Genomic DNA, 23,903 nt, shown 5'->3' with positions numbered 1-23,903 from the left:
CTGGCACTACCACCACTCTAGTATGGCCCTTATTTTCTCATACCTGGACTGCTACAATAGGCTACTGGAGGGTCAGCCTGCTTCAAATCTCTCCCCACTGCTATTCATCCTCCATTTATCCACTAAAGTGATTTTCCTAAAGCACAAGTCCAGTCCTACCATGTTATCCCCCAACTCAATGAACTCTACTGGCTCCCTATCACTTCTAGGATGAGATACAAATCCACTGTTTGGCATTTGTGGCCATTCATCATTTAGGTCCCTCCTACCTTTGCAGTCTTCTCCCACTTTATATCCTGCCATGGACTCAACTCCAGGCATTTTCGATGGCTGTCTCCCATGCCTGGAAAATCTTCCCTCTTTTGATTCAACTATTGACCTCCTTGCCTTCCTTTAAGTCCCAACTAAAATCCCACCTTCCTTGGGAAGTCTCCCAGCCCCTCAGTTTTACTCTTTTCCCTCGGTTAATTATTTCCTCTTTTTCCTGTACAAACCTTGTTTGTATACATTTTGTTTGTTATCCCTCTCCCCATTAAATTGCAAGGTCCTTAAGGGCAGAGAATGTCTTCTGCCATTTTTGTATAGCCAGTGTTTAGCACAGTGCCTGCTACATAGTAGGCATTTAACAAACGTTGATAGATTGAGAAGTCAACAGTGGCAATCAGTGGTCATAAATGATCATTCTGAAAACTTTCTGACTGTGATACATTGTTAAAAGGCTTTAATACATGTTTTGCATTCTTTATTATACTGTTAATAAAAGTAAGAATATGAAACTGAGGTGTGGGGTTTGAAATAGAGAGAAGCAAAAGCAAACTGGAAAGATATTTCCTAGTTTATTTAATTAACTAGGCTAGGGGATCAGAACTAATGTATTAATTAATAAGGGAGATTATGTAGTATCAAAACATAACCTCTAATTGACATAGAATCAGAGATAAGAATAAGTAAATCTATATTTCTTCCATCCTTTGGCTTCTCAAAAGTGTGTATGCTAATGAGCCTTCCTGATTTCAGACCTGATACTCTATCCATTTTTTCACCTAGCTGCCCATAAAGCCAAATTACATGTTTGTCTGTTTGCCCAATCACTCACTTTTCTTTAGAATCACATCCTGTATGCCAGGCAACATTTCAAGATTAACATTTACAAAAATCCATGATTGCATCAGCTTGATTTACTTACTCTCTCAGTTGATGAAGACTGCAGATCTTCCACCCTTTAAGAAATGCTTTCATGAGTCATCAGGAGCTGCTAAAATACCCCATCTATTTTCTGATTTTCCTTATTCTTATAAAAGAAGTATTCTAGCTGTTGGGATTCTATCTTGGTCAAAGACATAGAAAGGATATATACAAGCTTCAGTGAAACTCCTGGGACATCAGTTTCTCCTGGAAACTTGCCCTTGGCCCCAAGGCCTTCACCTTTCACTAATTTCTAAACCTTCTCTGATCTCTGACCCCCAACTTCAGGCATCATGTTTCCTGACCCTACCAGCTGCTGGACCAGCTTGGTTCCTTGGGGGTCAGACATCTGCCACACCCCTTCTCTAATTTGTGACGGCATGCTACTTCAGCTGTAAATGCATTAATCTAGCTTGTGATACTACTTTCCCTTCATAGTCTTACTGTAAGATATTCTAGACCAAAACAATAGGTTTTCAATATTTTTTGTTTCATTTTGTTTATAAAGAAAGAGAGAAAATAAAAATGGGGGAAGGATGCCAGTTAAAATAACTGGACATTTTTATAAAAGAAAATTAAACAGTTGAAGACAAAATAATGCCTAAGCTTTCTAACAGAATTTTAAAGTAATGTTCTCCAGGTCTACCTTGGTTTTAATTATCCTTTCTAAGCCAGGAACATCTGGTTTCCTCATTGCCCCAGAAAATAATGGCATCTTCTGCAACAAAACATCTTCTAAATTAGTAGATTTGGCTCTCCTCCAGGTTGAGAATGTTGAATCAAGCTCATTTTTTGACCCATTTTTCAATCCCAGGCTCATTTGCAGTCAAACAGGAAGTCTTCTGATTGCATGGTAGTTTGGGGGAGGGGGGAGGGTGTTCCATCCACATTCCTACCTAATTATTATCTAACTTACCCTCTTTTAAACAAGAGAAAGTGAAGGAAATACAATGGTAGGTAATGTTCCCATTATCTCAAAATGGAATATGCCAATGTTCCAAAAAAAGACAAAGACAAACCCATCCAGTGCTTCATACCCCATGGATAGTCAGCCTTCAGATGATAAACATCTACCTTCCTGCTCTAATGAGGCTTCAGAGGATGACTTTGATGGAAGTTTCCATCCAATTATGGAAAGATTTGTATGTTGCTAGTTAAATTATTTAGCCTCTTTGAGCCTCACATTTTTCATATATAAAACTGGAATTGACAGCATTTCTGGATGTGCATGTGTGTGTGTGTTTGTGTGTGTGTATGTGCACATTTGAACGTGGACCCACTGTCCATAAGTGATTACCTTTATCGTTGCTTTTTACATTATTTTTCTTTTTCAGCTAACAAGTATTTCAAAAATTAAGCTGTCCTTTCTGATTAAACCTCCCCCCATTATGCTAACTTAATAAAATACAGATAACAAATACCTCAAGATATATCTACATAGTCTGGCAAAACAAATCCCTGTATTAGCCATGTCCAAAATTGTATAATTGACAACATTCCAATTGAGTTAAACAAAGGTACATTCAACTCTTGATGGGTTCAGGACACTGTGGCTTATGAGAGAGATAAAAAATAAAATCTTGGCTAAAACACACTCCTTTCCCACATGTAGCTTACCATCTAGAGATGCGATATGAGGCACATCACAAACAACTAATAAAAACAATTCATGACAAGTGCATCATAAAAGGTGCAAAAAGTGGGAGGGGTGGGGAGGGGAGATCCTAGTAACTACCATGCAGAGGAGTTAGAGAAGTGGTAAAGGTTAAGTTTGAGCTGGTCTTTAAACAGTGGGCAATATTATTATTGAATAATAAGTAGAAGACCAGAAGAAAATATTCTTGTCATAAGAAACTAAGAAAAGCATGCTATCAACCTTAGCCCGTATTAATCCCTACCACACTCTAATTTTCAGACAAATTCTGTCCCCAGATCTGTCCCATACTTTCCCACCTTCAAGCCTTTGCTCATGCTGTCATTTTTCTTGGGATTTTTCTCTTTCTCCATCACTTCCTGAATTTCCACTCATCTTTTAAAGTCCAATTTTAATCTCCACCCCCCCCATCTTCACTGATACATCTTTTTAGTAACCACCTACTCTCTTAGACAGCATTTTGCATCTCACAAAAATGTTTATCATGTAAGGGTCATGAATTGTGATTATCGGTACTTATGTCTTTTTACCCAGCTAGACCCCAAATTCCATTAAAGTTTATTGTCATTCCCCCCACCTAGCATTATGTTCTGCATGTATTTAATAAGTTAATTAAAATAAGTCATAACATAGGAACTCTCCCTCTGGATCCTTTCTCCATTTATTTTTTAATGTTAAATAAAAAGTCTGATGAACCTGATGAAGCCAGGAATCACTTGTCTTTGAAAAGTTCATTTGTTTACATAATAATAATAGATGATTTGTGGCCTTGAAGTTGGCCAAAAGACTTTGCATACATTATCTCATCAGATCCTCACAATAACTTTGTGAAGAAAGTAGAAGTGCCATTCCCATTTTATGGATGAGGTAACAGAATCTTAAGGGCTTCAGTGACTTGCTTACCGGCAGTTTTTAACTAAACCTTCATTCAACTATGAGCAGCTAATTGGCCTAATGGAGTCAGGGAGAATTGAGTTCAACTCTAACCCAAAACACTTTCTAGCTATGTGACTATGGGCAACTCACTTAACACTGCTTCAATTTCCTCATCTGCAAAATGAGCTGGAGAAGGGAATGGCAGACAACTTCAAAATCTTTGCCAAACAGACCCTAAATGGGGTCAAGTAGGTGGCACAGTGGACAGAATGACTAGGTCTGAAGTTAAGAACATTCATCTTCCTGAGTTCAAATTTGGTCTCAGACAATTACTAACTGTGTGACCCTAGGCATGTCATTTAACCCTCTTGGTCTCAGTTTCCACACTGACCCTTTCTTTGGGAATCCTTTCTTTAATGATGGTGAAATAATGGGTTAATACAGGCTTCTTGCACCCAAATCAGAGGAATTTTTTTTAAGTTTGCTTACTTGAGCATCCACTTTTACCTTCAGCTGAAAAAGAAGTGGATGATATAAACTTTACACCTTCCCTATAGTCTGGCAAGAAGCTCAAATAAACTGTAAGAGGGTTGGGGAATGTGATTAAGAGTTTTTCTGAAGTTCCCTGGGGCTAACAGGCTATGTTCCATGCACTTGATGGAGCTCATAATCAATACTATTACAGAGCAACACCAGTCTACAAAGTTATCCTCGGTATTACAGGAATGCAATTATTTCCTTCCCAGGTTGCAATTTTTAGGAAGTGAAACAATAAATCATTACCTAACAATGGAAAGTCTTAAATCCTCAAGATATTTTCTAAATAGTTGTTTCCATTAGTTCTTGTTTCCCTAAGACATATGCATTATCTTTCCTTATTCTCTAAAATCACTTTAAATAGATCAGTCAAGTGAACCACAAGATCAAGGAAATGGGAATTTGTCCCTTATAAGGTTTATCCCCTTAGCTTCATAGAAATTAAGAAGTAGGGGGGAAAAATAAGATGAACTAATGGGTCTTAGTACCAGCAAGGGTTTGGCCCATATCCACCTCCATCGTTTTATTATTAACCAATCAATAGTATGCCCCCAAAGGATAGATAATTAGGCAGCAGAAAACAAGTTGCCTTTCTGGGAAGCTTTTTAACTAATAGAATAATGCATGGAACCTTGAGTAAGTGGGCACTTAAATTGTGTCCAGGACTGATACTGCTGTACCCAACATGCTGACTTAGCAATGCATACATGGATGAAGTCCCCTTTCCAGTGCCACCTTCAACATCCTCCCTTCTCAGAATCAAAGAATTTGGGAGCTGGAAGTAATTTTTTTTTAAATCAAAACTAGAGGGTCCAATCCTCTATTTTACAGAAGAGGAACCAGGTACTAAGAAATAAAAGGATTTGTTCACATTTCAGCACCTAGTCACTGATAGTCTGGTAGACACTGTTTAGATCACAAGGTCTCCCAAATCTCAGCTCCTCTATTGTATGGCTGAGAACTTGTGATTCACAGTCTGTAAAAATTACTAGTAGTAGTAGGGGAGAAGAGGAAGAGGAAGAGATTATCCCTAAACAGCTAACACAATTCTGTTTCTATTGGGGTTGGGGAGGGGGAAGCTAGTATTATATTCTATCAGAGAATTCCCAAAAGCTATTCAACCCTTTTAAGTTTTTTCTATCTTTTCTCTGTATCTATCCCAGGAGGACTCTGGTCTGCACACTTAAACTCACAAAACATTTCTTCTTCATCCATGAGGTATTGAGCATCTAGTTCAGTCAACTCTCTAAAATCACTACTTCACCCTAAAAATTTAAAAAAAAAAACCCTTTACTTAAGAGCCTCTCCCATTCCATCCTAAAAATAAACCATCAAAATCTCATCCTGTTTGGGGAATCCTTGCAAGGTCATGAAGCAGAATAGGAGCTATTCCAATAGTACCATGATGGCAAATCTATGACACGGGTGCCACAGATGGCACACAGAGACCTCTCTGTGGGCACATGCAGCATTGCCCACCAGAGTTTGTTACTAGAAAGGCAGAGGGACTGGAGAGTAGCTGCTCCATTCCCCCTCTCCACTGAGCCTCCCCATCCCTCTGCCCAGCAGCCCAATGGAAGCCCTTACTCCCTCCCCTGAGTGGAGCACCTGGGTCACTCCCTCCCTTTCTCCCACCTTTGTTTGGGGTAAAGGTGGGGAACTCAGTGGGGAGGGGGGCAGGACATAGCACCCAGTCTGGGGCCCAGCATGTGGTGTCTAAAAGGTTCACCATCATTGCAATAGTACTTACTTCCCACACAGACACCATCATTGATTTGCCAAAGAAACATGGTCTAGTTTCCCCAAGGTAAGGAAGGGGCAAACATGACATATAGACTGCCAGTTTCAGCACATTTATAATATCTGTCTAGGGAAACATTGTCCTTTACCCATTGCTCTCTCAGGCTGTGAGCTTCCCAAATTATGCCCTCTCTTCTATGCCTCCACAATCTTTGGGAGGGACTTGAGTTTGTAGTTCCACTCCCCAATCACAGGGTCCTGAGATCTAGATCCCAGCACAGCTGCAGGCAGGAATAGGCCCCCTGACTTCTCACCTCAGTTCATTAACATTGTTAGCTTTGATTTGCAAGGGGGAAAGGAGGGAGAAAAAGGAGTGGGGAAGGTGAGAATTAATCTTTGCAACTGAAACAAACACTTCTTTTGTGAACCATGTTAGGGTAACCAACAATTGCCCCTTTGTTACTCTATTAGGGAGTGGAAAACCCAGTGGAATTTAGAACTGGGGTCTGCTCACCCAAAAGGGAAACACAGCCCTGAGGCCTATGTCTGCCCCTAGAGGCCAGAGGAGGTTTGGGGGAAAGTAAAACTCTAGGTTCCCAGCATAGACCTTGTTTCTGGGTAGTTCCCTCTCCCACACCCAACTCTCCATACACAACACACTCAGTCTTCTGCGAATTTCCTTTTTAAGATCACAGGTAGGTCAAGGAAAAGAAATAAAGCTAAATTAACTTCCCTCTCTCCTCTCCCCAAATGGGGCTTTTCCTGTCCAGTGATGAATTCATTTGGACTTTCCCTATTAGTGTGAGTCCACCAGTCAGTCAAGAGCCAGGGGTGTCCCTGATTATGCTGGAGAGCTGGAAGTTGGCATGGAGGCATTACCTTGTCTAGGTTCCAAGTATTAAGGTGCCTGAGGGAAAGACTTGCTTTTTGTCACTTTGAGTGCCTCCTACAGGTTCAGATTCTCACTGGTAACAGCTTGGGAGCAGAGGAAGGGGGAGGTAGCAACAGTTTTAATTCTTCAAGTTGCTGAGGTAAATTTGAGCTTCCCCTTTAATGGGCCAGGAGACTTACCTATAAAACAGGGATAATAATTCACTGATACTTGGAGTCAAATTCAAATCCTAATTCTGCCACATGTGCCATCTTGGTAAGTCACTTTCCCTTTTTAGGCCTTAGTTTCCTCATCTTTAAAAAGAGGGAATTGAACTAAACAGTCATTAAGGTCCCTTCCTGCTATCAATCTATTATATTCCAAGGAGATGATAAGAGATTAAAAAACAAGAGAGGGAGAGAGGGAGAGAGAGTGAGAGAGAGAGAGAGAGAGAGAGAGAGAGAGAGAGAGAGAGAGAGAGAGAGAGAGAGAGAGCACTTTCCAAGTAATAGTAAATGAAGATTTCCTTTGGTTCCCTTGTTTTCCCAACCATCGTTCATCATTGCCTCTGGGGGAACTAAATGTCCCCCGGGTGGTGACAGAAAAAATTTCCTTTCTTTTCTAAAACACTAACAGCTCCAGCCCCCCCCCCACACACACACACACACACTCACACTCCATACTAATCTTTGAAAATGGTCATCCCTCCCTCCAAAAAAAATAATAAATCCGCTCATACGTGTTTGCCCACTTCATTCTGAATGACTTTAAAGCCCTTTGAGTAAAGATAAGAGAGGATTGTGTACGTTTTCGACACAAATGGTGGAAAGGTAATGAAATAAACATCAAAAGTAAGCTCCCCTACACTTGCTTTTTGCCTTTGCTATTTACAACAAAGGCAGGAAAAAGGAGGAAATGTAACCTTAGTAATGGCATGCAGTTAGAAACTGTCGTCTTTGCAAAGAACTCGCAGTCTCTCCAAAGTCACATCGTTGCTTATTCCAGGAGCCTTTGCTGAAATTCCTTGAGTAATCAGGAAAGAAAAGAAGGGGGGCAGAAATTCTGCTTGTCCTGGGGAAGCGTCTTTCGTTTTCTGGCTGTCTGGGAAACCGATGTTGAGAAATCCAGGTACCCTTATTAAAAAAGCAAAGGGAATGAGGAGTTGAAAAGAGGTGTCCTCCTCCTCCTCCTCCAAACCACCGTCCAGAGATCCACCCTACTTGTCACTAAATGTTTATTTTCTAAAACCTAGGTGAAATTACAGAGCAACTTAGTCTAAGTTTTTCAAGTCCCCGCAGGTGCTCAAGTGCAGACAAATCTGTGGACAATCCTAGGAGCCAAATCTGGATCCTTTCGTCCCCAGAAGTATTCGAATGAGAGACTAGACTAGACATCCCGTGGAAGAAATATCTCCTTATCCCAAGGAAAAGCGAAGGCGTTGCTTTGATTTTTTTTTTAAGGACTAGGAAGAAATCACTTAGAAAGAGCTCAACTGCGTTCTAAAAAAATCAGGCAGACAAGTTTTCAATGAGGATATTGTATTGAAGTTTTAGAATACAAAGAGAAATTCTCAGAATTCCTCAGAATGCGAGCTAGTTCGAAGGGAGTAAAGTCAAGGAGATCAGTTACTATAAGAGACACTTACTGCACCTAACTGGAGCGGTGCCTTCCTTTCCAGAGATATATTAGCCTGAGATATGAATAGTTCTTGCTTTTTTCCTATAGCCTACTATACTATACCATATATTTCCCTGACGGGATTTTCACACTACCCCCTCCCAACCCCCCCCCCCCCGCCAAGTAATGTTCTAACTTTACATGCAAAAACATGTCTGATGCTTAGCTTGAACAGTCTACAGCCTTGAGCTTTGAACATTTGATCAAACTTCGTACAGCACCTGGAATTCCACAGCACTAGCAGTCCCGAGAGTCTAAAGCAGTCTCTAGTTGTTATTGTTGAGTTGCTGTTGTTTTTTCCCCTAGTATTTAAACTATCGAATCCCAGCTCTTCGGCTAGTATTGCCCTGCATACATATGGATTTTAAGGCAGCTTTGCAAGTCCTAAAAGTAGTGGGATCTATTCTGCTCTACCACCTAGATGCCATTCCTGTACTTTACACCTGGGAAGGAGGAGTTTGCTATGCAAAACACACACACACACACACACACACACACACACACGCACGCACGCACAGCGAAGTCTCCTGCCAGCCGTCCATCATTGGAAGGGAGGCAGAGGGCGGAACCTGGCAGATACAAAACAAACAACCTGCTCGAAACAACTTTCCAACAAGCTCTCCATGTCACCGGGATAATTACGGCTCTGATCTCGCCCATTAACCGCTGCCCACCTTTGCTACCTTGTCTCTCCACCCACTCGCCTTTCGGATCAGGGGTGAAGCTCCGCCTCCGCTGAGGCTGCAAAGGGTTATATTGGGCCGGTCTGAAGGTGGAGGAGAAACGGATCGAGGAAAAGGGAGGGAGATAATCACAATAATGCTAATAGTAATAAAAACCTGGCTGCCACTGCTGCGGCCTCGGGGAGTGAGTCCAGCAGAGCAAGACTGAAGGCCCTAGGATCCCCTCAGCCCGTGGGGGTATCAGCACTTCTACCACGGGGAAAACGCTCGAGAAGAAAGCGGGAGAAGGTGCAATCATAAAGCTCATTTTTTGGAATCATATATATCTTTTTCCCTCCCACTGCCATCATGGACAGCGATACAAATCTCTTCTACCGCAGGAGACGAAGGAACTAATTTTTTTCCCCCGACGGATGACGAAATTTGAAAACACCCTCAGTCTGACAAACTCATCCAGAACCAGCGCAGCCTGGGTACAAGGGTTTGTGTTCCCTCCCCTCCCCCTTCCAGGAGTACTAATTCCTCCGACAGGAGACAGCACCCATTTCACATCCCTACACACCACCTTAATCCAACAACCAGGGATTACAGCCCCTTCAAAATCCAGCGGAAGAGGATCCGCATAGCCCACTGAACCACCGCCACTTTTCTCTTAAGAAGGAAAGGGAGTGCGTCCGAAGGAGGCCAGGCAAGACAGATTCCAACGTCTCCTCCACCTGCAAACCTCCGACTGCGATCCGGTGACTGAGGGAGCTGTCCGAAGGGAAAAAGCAATATAGTGGGGCAGGAAAAGGACGAGATTAGGAAAGAGGAGTCTAAAGAGAAACAGAAGGGATAGAAGAAAGGAGAGAGAGACAGAGAGACAGACAGAGAGACAGAGAGACAGAGATAGAGAGACAGAGACAGAGAGAGACAGAGACAGAGAGAGACAGAGAGAGAGACAGACAGACAGACAGAGACAGACAGAGAGAAAGAGAGACAGAGACAGAGAGAGGCAGACAGACAGAGAGAGAGAGAGAGAGACAGAGAGAGGTGGTAAGTGGGATGAAGTTAGAAGTCTTCGCCCCCCGCACCTCTTACGAGGAGAAGACGACTAGCGACCTGGAAGGCGTTGGCGGCAGTTGTGCCGCGTCGCCTCTCTCGGCTGCTGGTGAGGACGACCTGGGGTCGGATGGGGACTGCGCAGCCAATAGCCCCAATAGCCCGTCCTGCAGCATCAGCACCAGCAGCAGTTCAGGGGAATTGGTGGCTCACTGCAGCCACAGCATCAGCAGCGGAGGCGAAGGGAGTGAGAGCGGCTGCTCTGGGGAAGACCCCTCATTGGCAGCCCCGGCCACCGAAGGCGATGCGAATGAACCAGGAGGAAACTCCGGCGGGAGCAGTAGCAGCAGCGGCGTCGGAGGTAACCCCAGCGGCAGCAACTGCGAGGGAGGAGGTGGGCGAAGCAAACCCTACACGCGGCGACCTAAGCCCCCTTACTCTTATATCGCGCTCATTGCCATGGCCATTCGCGACTCGGCCGGTGGCCGCCTGACGCTAGCCGAGATCAACGAGTATCTCATGGGCAAGTTCCCCTTTTTCCGCGGCAGCTACACCGGCTGGCGCAATTCTGTGCGGCACAACCTCTCGCTTAACGATTGCTTCGTCAAGGTGCTGCGCGACCCTTCCCGACCCTGGGGCAAGGACAACTACTGGATGCTCAACCCCAATAGCGAGTACACTTTCGCGGACGGGGTCTTCCGCCGCCGCCGCAAGAGGCTCAGTCACAAGGCAGCGGCGCCCTCGTCTCTGCAGCCAGAGGAGAGCGCTCCGGCCGCGGCTGCCGCTGCCGCTGCTGCTGCGGCTGCAGCTGTGGCAGCCGCTCACCCGGCCGGCGCCGCCCGCCTGCTGCTGCAGCCACCACCTCCACCTCCCCCGACCTCTGCGGGCCGTGGCACTGGCGGCGGCGGCGGCGGCGGCGGCAGTGACTGCAGCGCAGCGCCCTCTGCTTCCACCTCCTCCTCGTCTCTGTCTCCGTCCTCCTGCTCCCGGGGCTGCAAGGAGGAAAACACGAGCCCCGCAGGCAAGTTCTCCAGTTCCTTCGCCATTGACAGTATCCTCAGCAAGCCCTTCCGCCGCCGCGGAGACCAGGTCGCAGAGACCCGAGCCTACCCACAGCCCGCAAGGCTGCTGTGGTCGGCTGCCGCCGGAGCTTCCTCCTTACGGGGCGCTGCTGGATACCCGAACTTAACCGCCTTCCCTCCAGCCCCGCACCCACAGCAGTCCCCGCTGTTCCCTAGGGGAGGTGCGCGGGCGGTCGCCGCAAGCGGGACCCTCTTGCAGCTGTACGCCTACGGAATGGGTGAACCCGTGCTCCTGGAGACTCGAAGGAGGGAGGCGCCGCTGGCTCCGGCTTCCGAGCCTCCCGCGGAGCAGCCCCAGGCTCCACAGCTATTCCTTACGCCTCCCTTCTCCACAGCCCCGGCCAAGGCTTTCCGAAGCCCGCTGGCTGCGGGCAGTTCGCAGTTGTACTGCCCCCTCCGGTTATCCGGAGCCTTACAAGCAGCCTCAGGATGTGGCCCCAGCACTTACCAACCTTACCCCATGGAGACTCTTCTTGCCTAAATGGGGAATATGGGGGTGAGAGAAGGTGGTGGGATTTGGGCTGGGGAATGGGCGGAGGAGAAGAGAGAAAAATCCGAGCTCTGGGTTTTACGCTTTCTACCCAGACTTAAAAAATCTAAATTTCACGTGCCTTAAAGCCAATGCATTTTCAACAGATGTTCTAACTTAATGAGTCCAAAAAAGTTTTATTTTGTCTTTTAGTGGACCAAAGCGATTCTTAATCATTGTTTTAAACTACTTGACTAAGACTTGTCCTCTCTTCTTTATCCCTTAGTCCCTAACCTTTCTGCCCTTACATTTCTCCCTTGATTCTCCCTAGGCAAAAGAAATTTGCAGCTTGATCAGGGAAAAACTCCATAAGATATATAATGAGACTACTGTTTGGGGCACCCTGGGCCCCACTGTGTGTGTATGGTTGCTTTTGCTCGTGTGTTTGAGAGTGAGAATGACAGAGTTTTTAAGTCAGTTCTCTGCTATAAACCAATGCATCACTGTGCCAAAAGAAAAAAAGAAAACTGCATAACTCTAAGGGAATTTGTTGATGGATTTTTTCTAATTAAATTATTTATATAAAAGAAAACCTTTGAATTGAAAATGTTGCAGGCAACGGGCTACATACAGCTTTATTTGTGGTTCAGCGATATCAAACTGTGGTCCTTTGAGACTAAGCAGTTACTTTAAAAATTAGCATTATAAATTATGTGCAGTGCCAGGACCACTGCCACTAGAAAACAGGTGTGATTTTTATTTTTAATTTTATTTTATTTGTATCTGTGTACATACACTGTGTAAATTTTATGAAACTCGGGCATATGCTTATTTTTGAATAAAACTCACAAAACAGGCCTAAGTATGGTGTTTGTATCTGGAGTGTCAGAGGTTGTTTTGGTCAAGTGGTAAGATCCTATCCTGTTCTGGGCTAAGGAAAATTCCAGCGTTTCAGAGGAATCATTTCTAATCTTGGCTGTCTCCCACCCACTCCCACCATTAAGATTCACCTGAGTTACCCAGAAACAGGTTCTAAATTTTATCCCCCTCCAGGGGATGTTCTGCCTAGGAACATGGACCTTTAAGCAAACTCATATTTAGGTAATCATCTTCTGAGTAAGTTACTTTTATACCTATTGGCATATCCCTTTCTTCTCCCCCCCCCCACCCAAAGGTCTAAATCTTAGTGTGTGTAGGTCCCAACACACTGAAGACTGCTCTTCTAAGTGTTTCTCCAGAGTTAAGTGTTTTTGTTAAAATCAAGATGCTTACCTTTTCAGGAATGCAACATTTTAGCAAGATATAGGGGGGAAAGTAACTTTTCCCTTTCTTAGTTTTCCTTTTTGTGGAGATCTAAAATGCCAAGATTGCAAAGACAAGTTTGATCATGGGAATGACAAACTGGAGAGAAACTTGGAGATCAGCATATTCACGGGTGGGGGTGGGAAACAATTAAACTTCATCATTTGTTTGAAACCGATAGCCTCATCCAAATGAGCTAAATAGAGTTTACCACCAGCATTACACTCAAATATAAAAAGGATAGACACATGGGCAGTAAAGTAACCACATTTCAGTTTAAATCAGTTAATTTAGGGGACTTATCAAGCACATATGCACCTGTTTCTCAGTGAGTCCAATGACAATATTGTTCTAGCACTGAAAGGGTTAAGCCATTCTAACTAAGGGATTTACATTGCCTGTAACTGTCACTGTTACAAAGAGATTCAAACATTGTCCCACCTGTTCATACATACCTAGCACACATGCCCCATGTTGCTAGTGCAGAACTAGAATCCTTAATTCTTTTTTCTCTTTGGAGTGTGTAGGGGTTAGGGAAGAGGGAGAATATAGTGGTAGTGTTCTTAGGGTGTTGCCTTTTGGCACTTTTGGCGCTGAAGAAACACTTTTATTCCCAGTTCCATCTGCTAGTCTTGGTTTGTTTAGTGGTGTTAGTCTAGTGATTTCAATGAACTATTCTAACTGATTCATTTAGAGATCTCAATTTAAAAGAGCAGTATCAAATCATAACACAATTTTAAAACATGTATCGGGAAGATAAGCTTAGCTGTAAGAAAATTAACAAAACTGGATTAATGAAAATTACATCAAATACATGTAAATTCATTTTAGATCTCATTGCTTCTCTAGAAGAATGTTGAAGTTCAGTATACACTGAACTCTCAAAATAATGGAATTGAGGAGGGGAAGCTTTCTTCATTCACCTCAAATAAAGATAAGGGATGTTCTTTTGATTGGCATTATTTGCAAATATGGTTTCAATGTTTCATTTTTTATTTGTAAACACAGTCTGAAAGAAAAGTGAATTTGTTCACTTCCTTACTTCTTCATGGAATTAGTCAACTGATGTTGCCTAATCTTAACCTTTTTGAAAAATTCTGTTTGACATGGAAGTAGTTTTGCGTTAAATAGGAGAAGTAAATTTTTGTAACACAAGAAGCAAAAATGTATACATCTGTATACATCACACCCCACCCCCACCCCCAGCCAAAGATCTGAGAACATAAAATTACAAAGCAGAAAGTAATCGTTTAAAAAACAGGCTCATTGGGTTTGTTTGGGTTTTTTAAGCAGTCACTGGGTGTCCAACTGCTTAAAGCCCCAATCAGGGTCTGGCTAGCACTGAGAGGTTTTCTACAGAAACAATTTGTAAAGCACAGACTGGGAGCTGGATAATATCTCAAAGGTCATCTGGTCCAGATGCTATGAATTATCTTCATCTCAAATAATCATTTCTGATACCTTTTTGGCTCCCAGTTTTTTAATGCTATCTCATAACTTTAAGGATTGAAATTAAAGTGACTAACCGGAACAGGTTTGGGGGGGAAATGATGAGAGAGATACAAGGAGAAATCTTCAATGAATTTTACTCTTTTGTGCCAACTCCCTGGTTCAGTTCTTCCTTCTCCTTCCCTTAAGTCGTTTCTGTTTTCCAGGTTTTCCATAGAAAAAGGTCTCTCTGATCAGAAAGCAGAATGATGTCACCAACATTCCATTATGATAAAAAGAAAGGAAACTTTTAAAATTATATTAATACTTACAGATGTGTTTCAATCCCTTGGGTTGGTAAAAATTTTTAGCAAATTCTTATTTTAGTTATTGCCCTAAAAATGGAAATTCTCCATGAAGAGACACTGTGGTTTTTAGGAAGTGACAGAGAAAGGGGAGTCCTGTAAAACAACAACAAAAAAAAAGCAAAAAAAAACACCAATTCCCTTATGACGGTGGACAAGAAATCTTCATCAGAAGGAATAGAAGGAAGGCTGAGAATCCAGAAGCTGTAACGCACACGACATTCGGTGGGATGTAGTCTATATTCCTGACTCTAGCTAATTCCAGACGTTTAGTCCTCCCTCCCTCCCTCCCTCCCTCCCTCACCCTACACCAGAGCAGGGAGAGGGGGGGAGCCTTCTAGGACCTCTGCGCTGACAGCCACCGGCTGGCGGGCAGGCACCCGGCAGGACGAAGAACTTGGGAGAATGGGCTCCCCTGGGGATCCAGGCTGTAAATCAGGCGACCTGTCAGACCTGAGAGACTGAGATGAATGGAGGGCTGGAGAGGGACGCTGAGCACACCTGTCCAAACACCCGGCAGCAGCAGGCAACCACAGAGCAGACACTTGACCGCGGCGGGTGGCTTGGGGGCTGGTGTGGTGTTCTGTTTTGTTTGGGAGACTCAGTTGGGGTCATCCCCCCCCCCCAAAAAAAAAGCAAGGCCACGGGCTCGATGAGCTAGTCGGCAAGGGTAAGGAGAGTAGAAAGCAAATAAGGAACATAGTAGTCCAAATCTGTCCTCCTGGCTTGGCAGGTGTCAGTCTGCTCCTTCTGCCTTCCTTTGTAGTAGTAGCAGTCACTTTGCACCAGGATGCTCAGAAGGCTCTCTTACCTCTTCCTGAAATGGGGGCTGGGGTGGATAGACGGGTGCTGGTCCTTTACAACCTCTACTTTCCCTAGTCTCCTCCCTCAGAGACCTGGACTGAACTAACTCTTTTTCTTTCTTTCCTCCGTCTCCCATTCAATTCCGTCATGAGAGAGGTAGCAAGTTGTCTGATAGAAAACATTGGGCCAGTCCCAAAAGGTACTATGCATATTCCACAATCCCTTTCTCTCCACCCCACCCCCAAATGATTCTTCATAAGTCCAAGCGACAGGATTTAGGGATGGGACATGGGGAGGGAAACAAACACCAGAACTCTTGCCTTTGACAGAGATAACAGGTACCTAAGGAGATGGCTCCTTGACTAGTTGCAATGATTTATGAATACAGGTGTAATTAAATTCAATTTGGCAGACTTAAAATAAGCTCCTCTTTTACTCAAGGTACTATGTTAATAGAGGATTAAGAAATGGTCCCCCTTTCACTTTCACTGAGCTTAAATTCTAGTTGTAAGATTAGAGATCATCTAGTCCAAATCCTCTCACTTCACAGATAAGGAAATTGAGGCCTAGAATTCTTGTCTAGTATAATAAGGTCAAGAGCTAATAGATAAGTGATCATCGGATATGGAAAAAATTATTTTTCAAAAGCAGAATTAAGAACTAATAACCATATGAAATATTGCTGCAAATAAAAAAAGAACAATGAAAATGAAAACAAATTTGAGATTTTAAATCACACCCATAAAAATTGGCAAGGATGACAAAAAGTAGAAGTCTTAAATGGAATAGAAGCAGATAGGTAATCAGGGGATCATGTAGTTGGGGACCTTAGGTGCTATAATCAGAGAAGCCTGAAGCTTCGTAGAGTATCTATCTTCCATGAGCCCAGTCTTGGCAACTGGTTCACTGAGTTCTGAGCCTAGAGTTAGGAAGACCTGAGTTCAAATATGGTCCCAGATATTAACTAGTTGTGTGACCCTGGGCAAATCACTTAACCCTGTTTGTCTCAGTTTCTTCATCTGTAAAATGAGCTAGAGAAGGAAATGACAAACTGCTCCAGTACCTTTGCTAAGAAAACCCAAAATGGGGTGCAGAGTCAGACATAATTGGAATGCTTGAACAACAACAAAACTCTCTTCTGTGGAGAACTGGATACAGTGGGGAAAGTGCTAGAGTTAGAATCAGATTCAGACTCCAAATTCTATCTCTTGTACTTTTTACTTGTGTAACCTTGTACAAGTCATTTCTATTCTCTGGGGCACAGTTTCCATTTGTAAAAGAAGAATATTGGACGAGGTCTCTAACGTCACTTCCAGCTTTTAGTCTATAATTCTACACTCCTTGAGTCCCATATGATTGTCCTGGTATGATGCCCTAAATCAAGTTAATGGATTTAAAGTAATCCACCAAACTGGCAAAGATCCTATTCTCATGAAAATTTGGTGATCATGGAGTTATTTTGGAGCTATTTCTGCTCTGCATCATTAAGATGGATCAGCTATTAAAAGTGAATGTTGTTCTTGTCAAAGACTAATCAACTGTCAACTCGTGAATGTATTTGAAGGGAGAACTGGATCAGTCTTCATTTTGGTGAATTACAGCCAAATATAAATATTAACATCATTCCATATTTTCCTTACCATTCTTTGATTCTCCTTGACTTTCTTTTCAGGAAAAGTTTAAATTAGACAATTTACTATAACTTCATAGCCACATCACATCTGTTTGGAGTCTAAAATAAATATAGAAGTAAAACATCTCTGACATGTATTTATTGTTCCTGATAACCAATTTCCAGCTATTAAGGCAAAAGGTAGAAAATGCTGTGCCACTGCATTTTGTTCTCTTCCAAGTGACAAAATATCTGTAAAGACTCAACTTTGTTCAAGGGCCCCATTCAAGAAAAACCACATGACTGAATCAGGATATCTAGACTCCTCTCTATTTCTCCTCCCTACCCCCAACCATTAGCCCAGGAGGAAGTTTCAAACTTCCACATCTGTAAAATTTAGGGGTAGCATTAATGATCATCCAGGTTCTTTTCACCATACTAAAGACCTTCCTAACCAAATTAATCTTCCCTTGATATTACTCCTCCATCCATGCTGTCTCCCCCTTGAGGGCAGGGACTAGACTAACTCTCATGTCTGTAGTCCCAGCATTTAGCATATTGCTCTTCCTATAGTAAGTACTTAATAAATGCTTTATTTATGAATTCATTCCAATTCTAAATTTTTATTATAATATGAAAAACCCCTAAACTCTGTCAAATATGACACTTTTACCCTTAAACTTGCTCAATTATTGATCAAGCATAATTTTAGGAACATAGATTCAAAAGACTTTTAAAGCTGGAAGGGAACTTACCGATCAGATAGTGAAATCCTCATTTTACAAAAGGGGGCAATGAGGACCAAAGAATTTCTCAAGGTCATACAACTATCCCAACAGTAACACACTCAGATACATATGCACAATTAGATATTTTCAAGATGATGACTATAGAATGGATCATCAAAAGATCTTTGTCATTCTGATGGTTAAAATAGATATCTTCATAAATACCTCATCTTAATATAGTGCTCTAGGTAATTAAAGTGATATAAAAATCACTTTAAATAACATCCCTATCACAGTAAATAGATAAAATTACATCCTTTCAGAAATGGGAGGGAGCTCAAAGGCAAAGATCAGGAAGTCCAACCCAATAAAAAGATTCTCTTCTACATACCACCAGAAAAGTAGTGATCTGGCCTTCCCTTGACACCTTCCAGTGAGGAACCCCTACTCCTCCTAAGAGTACCTAAGTGCATGTCGGGACACCTCTAAATCTTAGCAACTTCTCTCCATTCCTTCCAGTTCTTTTGTCCTCTGAAGCCTAGAAGAACAAAATTAATCTCATTGGGCAAACAATAGCACTTTGAATACATTAAAATTGCTGTCCTATTCTTTCTGGAAATTCTTTTCTCTGGGCTAAATATCCTAAATTCCTTTAACTGCTTTTTACATGTTATAAACTTCAAGTCTTTTATTATCTTTGTAATCCTCTTCTGAAGGAGGCTTCCTCAAATGCAGGGCCCAGGACTGAAGACAACACTCCAAATGTAGTCTGACCAATGTCGAGGAAAGCAGGACTCACAATCCCTGTACCCAAGATTCCATTAACTTCTTTGGATACCATATCATTCTGTTGGCTTCTAAGTAGGTTGTGGCCCACCATAATCCCTATTCTTTTCAAACAATCTTCAGTCTGACCATGTCTCTCACATCTGACATTTCAGAAGTCAGGGGGTTTTTTAATCCAAGTTTAAAGATTTTTATATTTATAGTTATTAAATTTCATCTTAGTAGATTCCATCCCATATTCTAGGCAGTTGAGATTTTTTTTTAATTTTGCATTCTAACTCACTTGTCCATTGCATATCAGCTATCCCTTCCAGCTTTATGGTATCAGCACATTTGATCAGTGCCCCATTTATTCCCTTAACCAACTCACTGAAAACGCTAAATAGTATATAACCAATAACAAAATATATATATATATATATAGTTATTTCAAAGAGAAACTGAGTCACAAAATGTAAATTATTTGCAGGAGGTTTTGTAATAAGGTAGGCATCCTGTGTGACTTTTCTGACTCTGGAGTCAAATCCCACAGGAGTCACTGTTCATATAAGAGCTATTCATTCTTTCATTTCTTTATTTAAGAATGAAACATATCAATGCCTTTCAGCAATTTCCAGAATGAAAAATGTAATTAGTATAAGAGAACTTAAGGTCTATATAGATATGCATTGTGTATGTACATTACATATCATTTGCAATTACAACTTATAGACATATGTGTATATATGTATTGCATTTGTATATAGATGTGTGTATCACACCCACACAAAAACACTGAAATGCATTCTTTAATTCAGAAACAGCAGTCATTAAGAGAAATATCCAGGCAATGTCCATATTGGATGATGCACTAAATTCTCTCATGTTCCCTGAAGTCAGGGTTTGTTTGTCATTTTGTCTTTTATCCCTAGGACTCAGCACAGTGCTTTACACTTCATAAGCATTTAATAAACACTTGCTGGATTAGATTGTACTAAAAAGGATAGGAAGATGTAGCAGGGGAGGAAAGAGGAAAGAAGGAAGTATATTATTTTAGTGCAAAAAAAATCTGAGATTCACTAGAGAGGACCATTTTATAAGCAAATATATCTTCTTAAGTCTATCCTCATTTAACAAACTGTTAGATAGATCCATGAAACCTTCAATTCAGGCCCAAAAAAAGTATTGCTGATAATCTTATCCTGAGGCTATCTGATCTCTTTCTGGAAGTTTATGTTTTATTAGAAGAGCAAAATTGTGCAGCAGATATGGTTTATCTATCCTCAGCATCTCCATTTTTCCCTTTCTTCATACTTTTGTCTCTTCAGTGGATTCCACAAACACAAACCCCACAACTACCACCACCAAATTCTTCATTCTCTTAACCCTTTTCCTGTTTTTTTAAAGGACTTTGAGGTGCCAAAGTGCATAAAATTCTTGAGTTCAAATCTGGCCTCAGACACTAGCTGTGTGGCTCGAGGCATGTCACTTAACCCTGTTTACCTGAGCTCCTCATCTGTAAAGTGAACTAGAAAAGGAAATGGTAAACCACTCCAGTATCTTTGCTAAGAAACACCTGTAGGGTCACAATTGAAACATTTTTAAAAAGGCGATCTCAAGAGAGAAGATACACTTTTAATAAACAGAACTGTGAATGGGAATGAGATGAGCTCACCTATAAAACATAAGCAGATAACAGAAAGAATTAGAAAACAGAATCCAAAAATATGTTGTTTACAAGAGACTTGAAACACAGACACAGACAGTTAAAATAAAAGGCTAGAACAGAAGTAAATAGGCGTCAGCAGAAGTAAAAAAAAAAAGCAGAGTTAGCATGATATTAGTCAAAGCAAAAGAAAAAGTAGGCCTGATTAAAGGAGATAATCAGGGAAACTACATTTTGAGAAAAGATACCCTAAACAACTAAGTAATATTAACAAAAAAATTTTTATAGCAGGTTTCTCTCTCTCTTTTTTTTTTAATTTTAAACATTATTTTATTTGGTCATTTCCAAACATTATTCACTGGAAACAAAGATCATTTTCTTTTCCTCCCCTCCCCCCCTCCCACCACCTTTCCCTCTCCCATAGCCGATGCACGATCCCACTGGTTATCACATGTATTCTTGACTCGAACCCATTTCCCTGTTGTTGGTATTTGCATTAGAGTGTTCATTTAGTCTCTCCTCAGTCATATCCCTTCAACCCCTGTAGTCAAGCAGTTGCTTTTCATCAGTGTTTTTACTCCCACAGTTTATCCTCTGCTTGTGGATAGTGTTTTTTAGATCCCTGTAGATTGTTCAGGGACATTGCATTGACACCAGTGGAGAAGTCCATTACCTTCGATTGTACCACAATGTATCAGTCTCTGTGTACAATGTTTTCCTGGTTCTGCTTCTTTCGCTCTGCATCACTTCCTGGACGTTGTTCCAGTCTCCATGGAATTCCTCTACTTTATTATTCCTTTTAGCACAATAGTATTCCATCACCAACATATACCACAATTTGTTCAGCCATTCCCCAATTGAAGGGCATCCCCTCATTTTCCAATTTTTGGCCACCACAAAGAGTGCAGCTATGAATATTCTTGTACAAATCTTTTTCCTTATTATCTCTTTGGGGTACAAACCCAGCAGTGGTATAGCTGGATCAAAGGGCAGACAGTCTTTTATCACCCTTTGGGCATAGTTCCAAATTACCCTCCAGAATGGCTGGATCAATTCACAACTCCACCAGCAATGAATTAGTGTCCCCACTTTGCCACATCCCCTCCAGCATTCATTACTTTCCATAGCTGTCATGTTAGCCAATCTGCTAGGTGTGAGGTGATACCTCAGAGTTGTTTTGACTTGCATCTCTCTGATTATAAGAGATGTAGAGCATTTTTTCACATGCTTATTAATAGTTTTGATTTCTTTGGCTGAGAACTGCCTGTTCATGACCCTTGCCCATTTCATTATTTCCCTGGATATCCTTGATCTTTTGTTCTTCCAAATGAACTTTGTTATGTTTTTTTCTAAATCAGTAAAAAAATTTTTTGGAAGTTCCATGGGTATGGCACTAAGTAAATAGATGAGTTTGGGTAGGATAGTCATTTTTATTATATTGGCTCGTCCTACCCATGAGCAGTTAATGTTCTTCCAATTGTTCAAGTCTAGTTTTAGTCGTGTGGAAAGTGTTTTGTAGTTGTGTTCATATAGTTCCTGTGTTTGTCTCGGCAGATAGATTCCTAGATATTTTATTTTGTCTAAGGTGATTTTGAATGGGATTTCTCTTTCAAGTTTTTGCTGCTGAGCTGTGTTGGAATTATATAGAAATGCTGATGACTTATGTGGGTTTATTTTGTATCCTGCAACTTTGCTAAAGTTGTTGATTATTTCAATTAGCTTTTTGGTTGAATCTCTAGGATTCTTTAAGTAGACCATCATGTCATCTGCAAAGAGCTATAATTTGGTCTCCTCCTTGCCTATTTTAATGCCTTCAATTTCTTTTTCTTCTCTAATTGCTACTGCTAGTGTTTCTAATACAATGTCAAATAATAGAGGTAATAATGGGCATCCTTGTTTCACTCCTGATCTTAATGGGAATGGATTTAGTTTATCCCCATTGCAGATGATATTAGTTCATGGTTTTAGATATATACTGTTTATTATTTTTAGGAACAACCCTTCTATTCCTATGCTTTCTAGTGTTTTTAGTAGGAATGGGTGTTTTATTTTATCAAAGGTTTTTTCTGCATCCATTGAGATAATCATGTGGTTCTTGTTGGTTTGCTTGTTGATGTGGTCAATTATGTGGATAGTTTTCCTAATGTTGAACCAGCCCTGCATCCCTGGTATAAATCCTACTTGATCATGGTGGATGACCCTTCTGATCACTTGCTGGAGTCTTTTTGCTAGTATCCTATTTAAGATTTTTGCATCTATATTTATTAGGGAGATTGGTCTATAATTTTCTTTCTCTGTTTTTGGCCTGCCTGGCTTTGGAATTAGTACCATGTTTGTGTCATAAAAGGAGTTTGGTAGAACTCCCTCTTTGCTTATTATGTCAAATAGTTTGTATAGTATTGGAGTTAGCTGTTCTTTGAATGTTTGATAGAATTCACTGGTGAATCCATCAGGCCCTGGGGAGTTTTTTCTTAGGAAGTTCTTTGATGGCCTGTTGGATTTCTTTTTCTGATATGGGATTATTTAAGAAATCTATTTCTTCTTCTGTTAGTCTAGGCAATTTATATTTTTGTAAATATTCATCCATATCACCTATGTTGGTATATTTATTGCCATATAGTTGGGCAAAGTAGTTTTTAATGATTGCCTTAATTTCCTCTTCATTGGAGCTGAGATCCCCCTTTTCATCCTTGATGCTGTTAATTTGGCTTTCTTCTTTCCTTTTTTTAATTAGACTGACCAGTACTTTGTCTATTTTGTCTGTTTTTTCAAAGTACCAGCTTCTAGTCTTGTTTATTAGATCAATAATTCTGTCACTTTCGATTTTATTAATTTCTCCCTTAATTTTTAGGATCTCTAGTTTGGTTTTCTTCTTGGGATTTTTAATTTGTTCGTTCTCAAGTTTTTTGATTTGCATTTCCAATTCCTTGATCTCTGTCCTCCCTAATTTGTTAATATATGCACTCAGGGATATGAATTTTCCTCTAAGTACTGCCTTGGCTGCATCCCACAAGGTTTGAAAGGATGTCTTGCCGTTGTCATTTTCTTCAATGAAATTATTAATTGTTTCTATGATTTCTTCTCTAACTTTCTGATTTTGGAGTATCATATTATTTAGTTTCCAATTAATTTTTGGTTTGGCTCTCCATGTACCCTTACCGATCAATATTTTTATTGCCTTGTGATCTGAAAAGGCTGCATTTATTATTTCTGCTTTTCTGCATTTGAGTGCCATGTTTCTGTGACCTAGTGTATGATCTATTTTTGTGAATGTGCCATGTGGTGCTGAAAAGAAGGTGTATTCCTTTTTGTCCCTATTTATTTTTCTCCATATGTCTATTAACTCTAATTTTTCTAAGATTTCATTCACCTCTTTTACCTCTTTATTGTTTATTGTTTGGTTTCATTTATCTAAATT

The 23,903-nt window shown here is 41.2% G+C and overlaps 1 protein-coding gene across 1 annotated transcript; it reads left to right on the top strand.

Moving 5' to 3' along the window:
• Positions 1–9,120: 9,120 nt before the first annotated feature.
• On the top strand, positions 9,121–12,677 carry FOXQ1 (forkhead box Q1). The gene has a single exon (XM_007488051.3). The coding sequence runs from the start codon at positions 10,268–10,270 to the stop codon at positions 11,825–11,827; it is 1,560 nt and encodes a 519-aa protein (XP_007488113.2). The 5' UTR covers positions 9,121–10,267; the 3' UTR covers positions 11,828–12,677.
• The last annotated feature ends 11,226 nt before the right edge of the window (positions 12,678–23,903 follow it).

The sequence above is a fragment of the Monodelphis domestica genome, chromosome 3 (assembly GCF_027887165.1).
Source record: "Monodelphis domestica isolate mMonDom1 chromosome 3, mMonDom1.pri, whole genome shotgun sequence".
NCBI classification, from domain to species: Eukaryota; Metazoa; Chordata; class Mammalia; order Didelphimorphia; family Didelphidae; genus Monodelphis; species Monodelphis domestica.
This window is presented reverse-complemented; position numbering and strand designations above follow the sequence as displayed.

Bases quoted from the DNA above. Each gene is read 5' to 3' on its own strand.
- FOXQ1 (XM_007488051.3), top strand. From the start codon at position 10,268: ATGAAGTTAGAAGTCTTCGCCCCCCGCACCTCTTACGAGGAGAAGACG.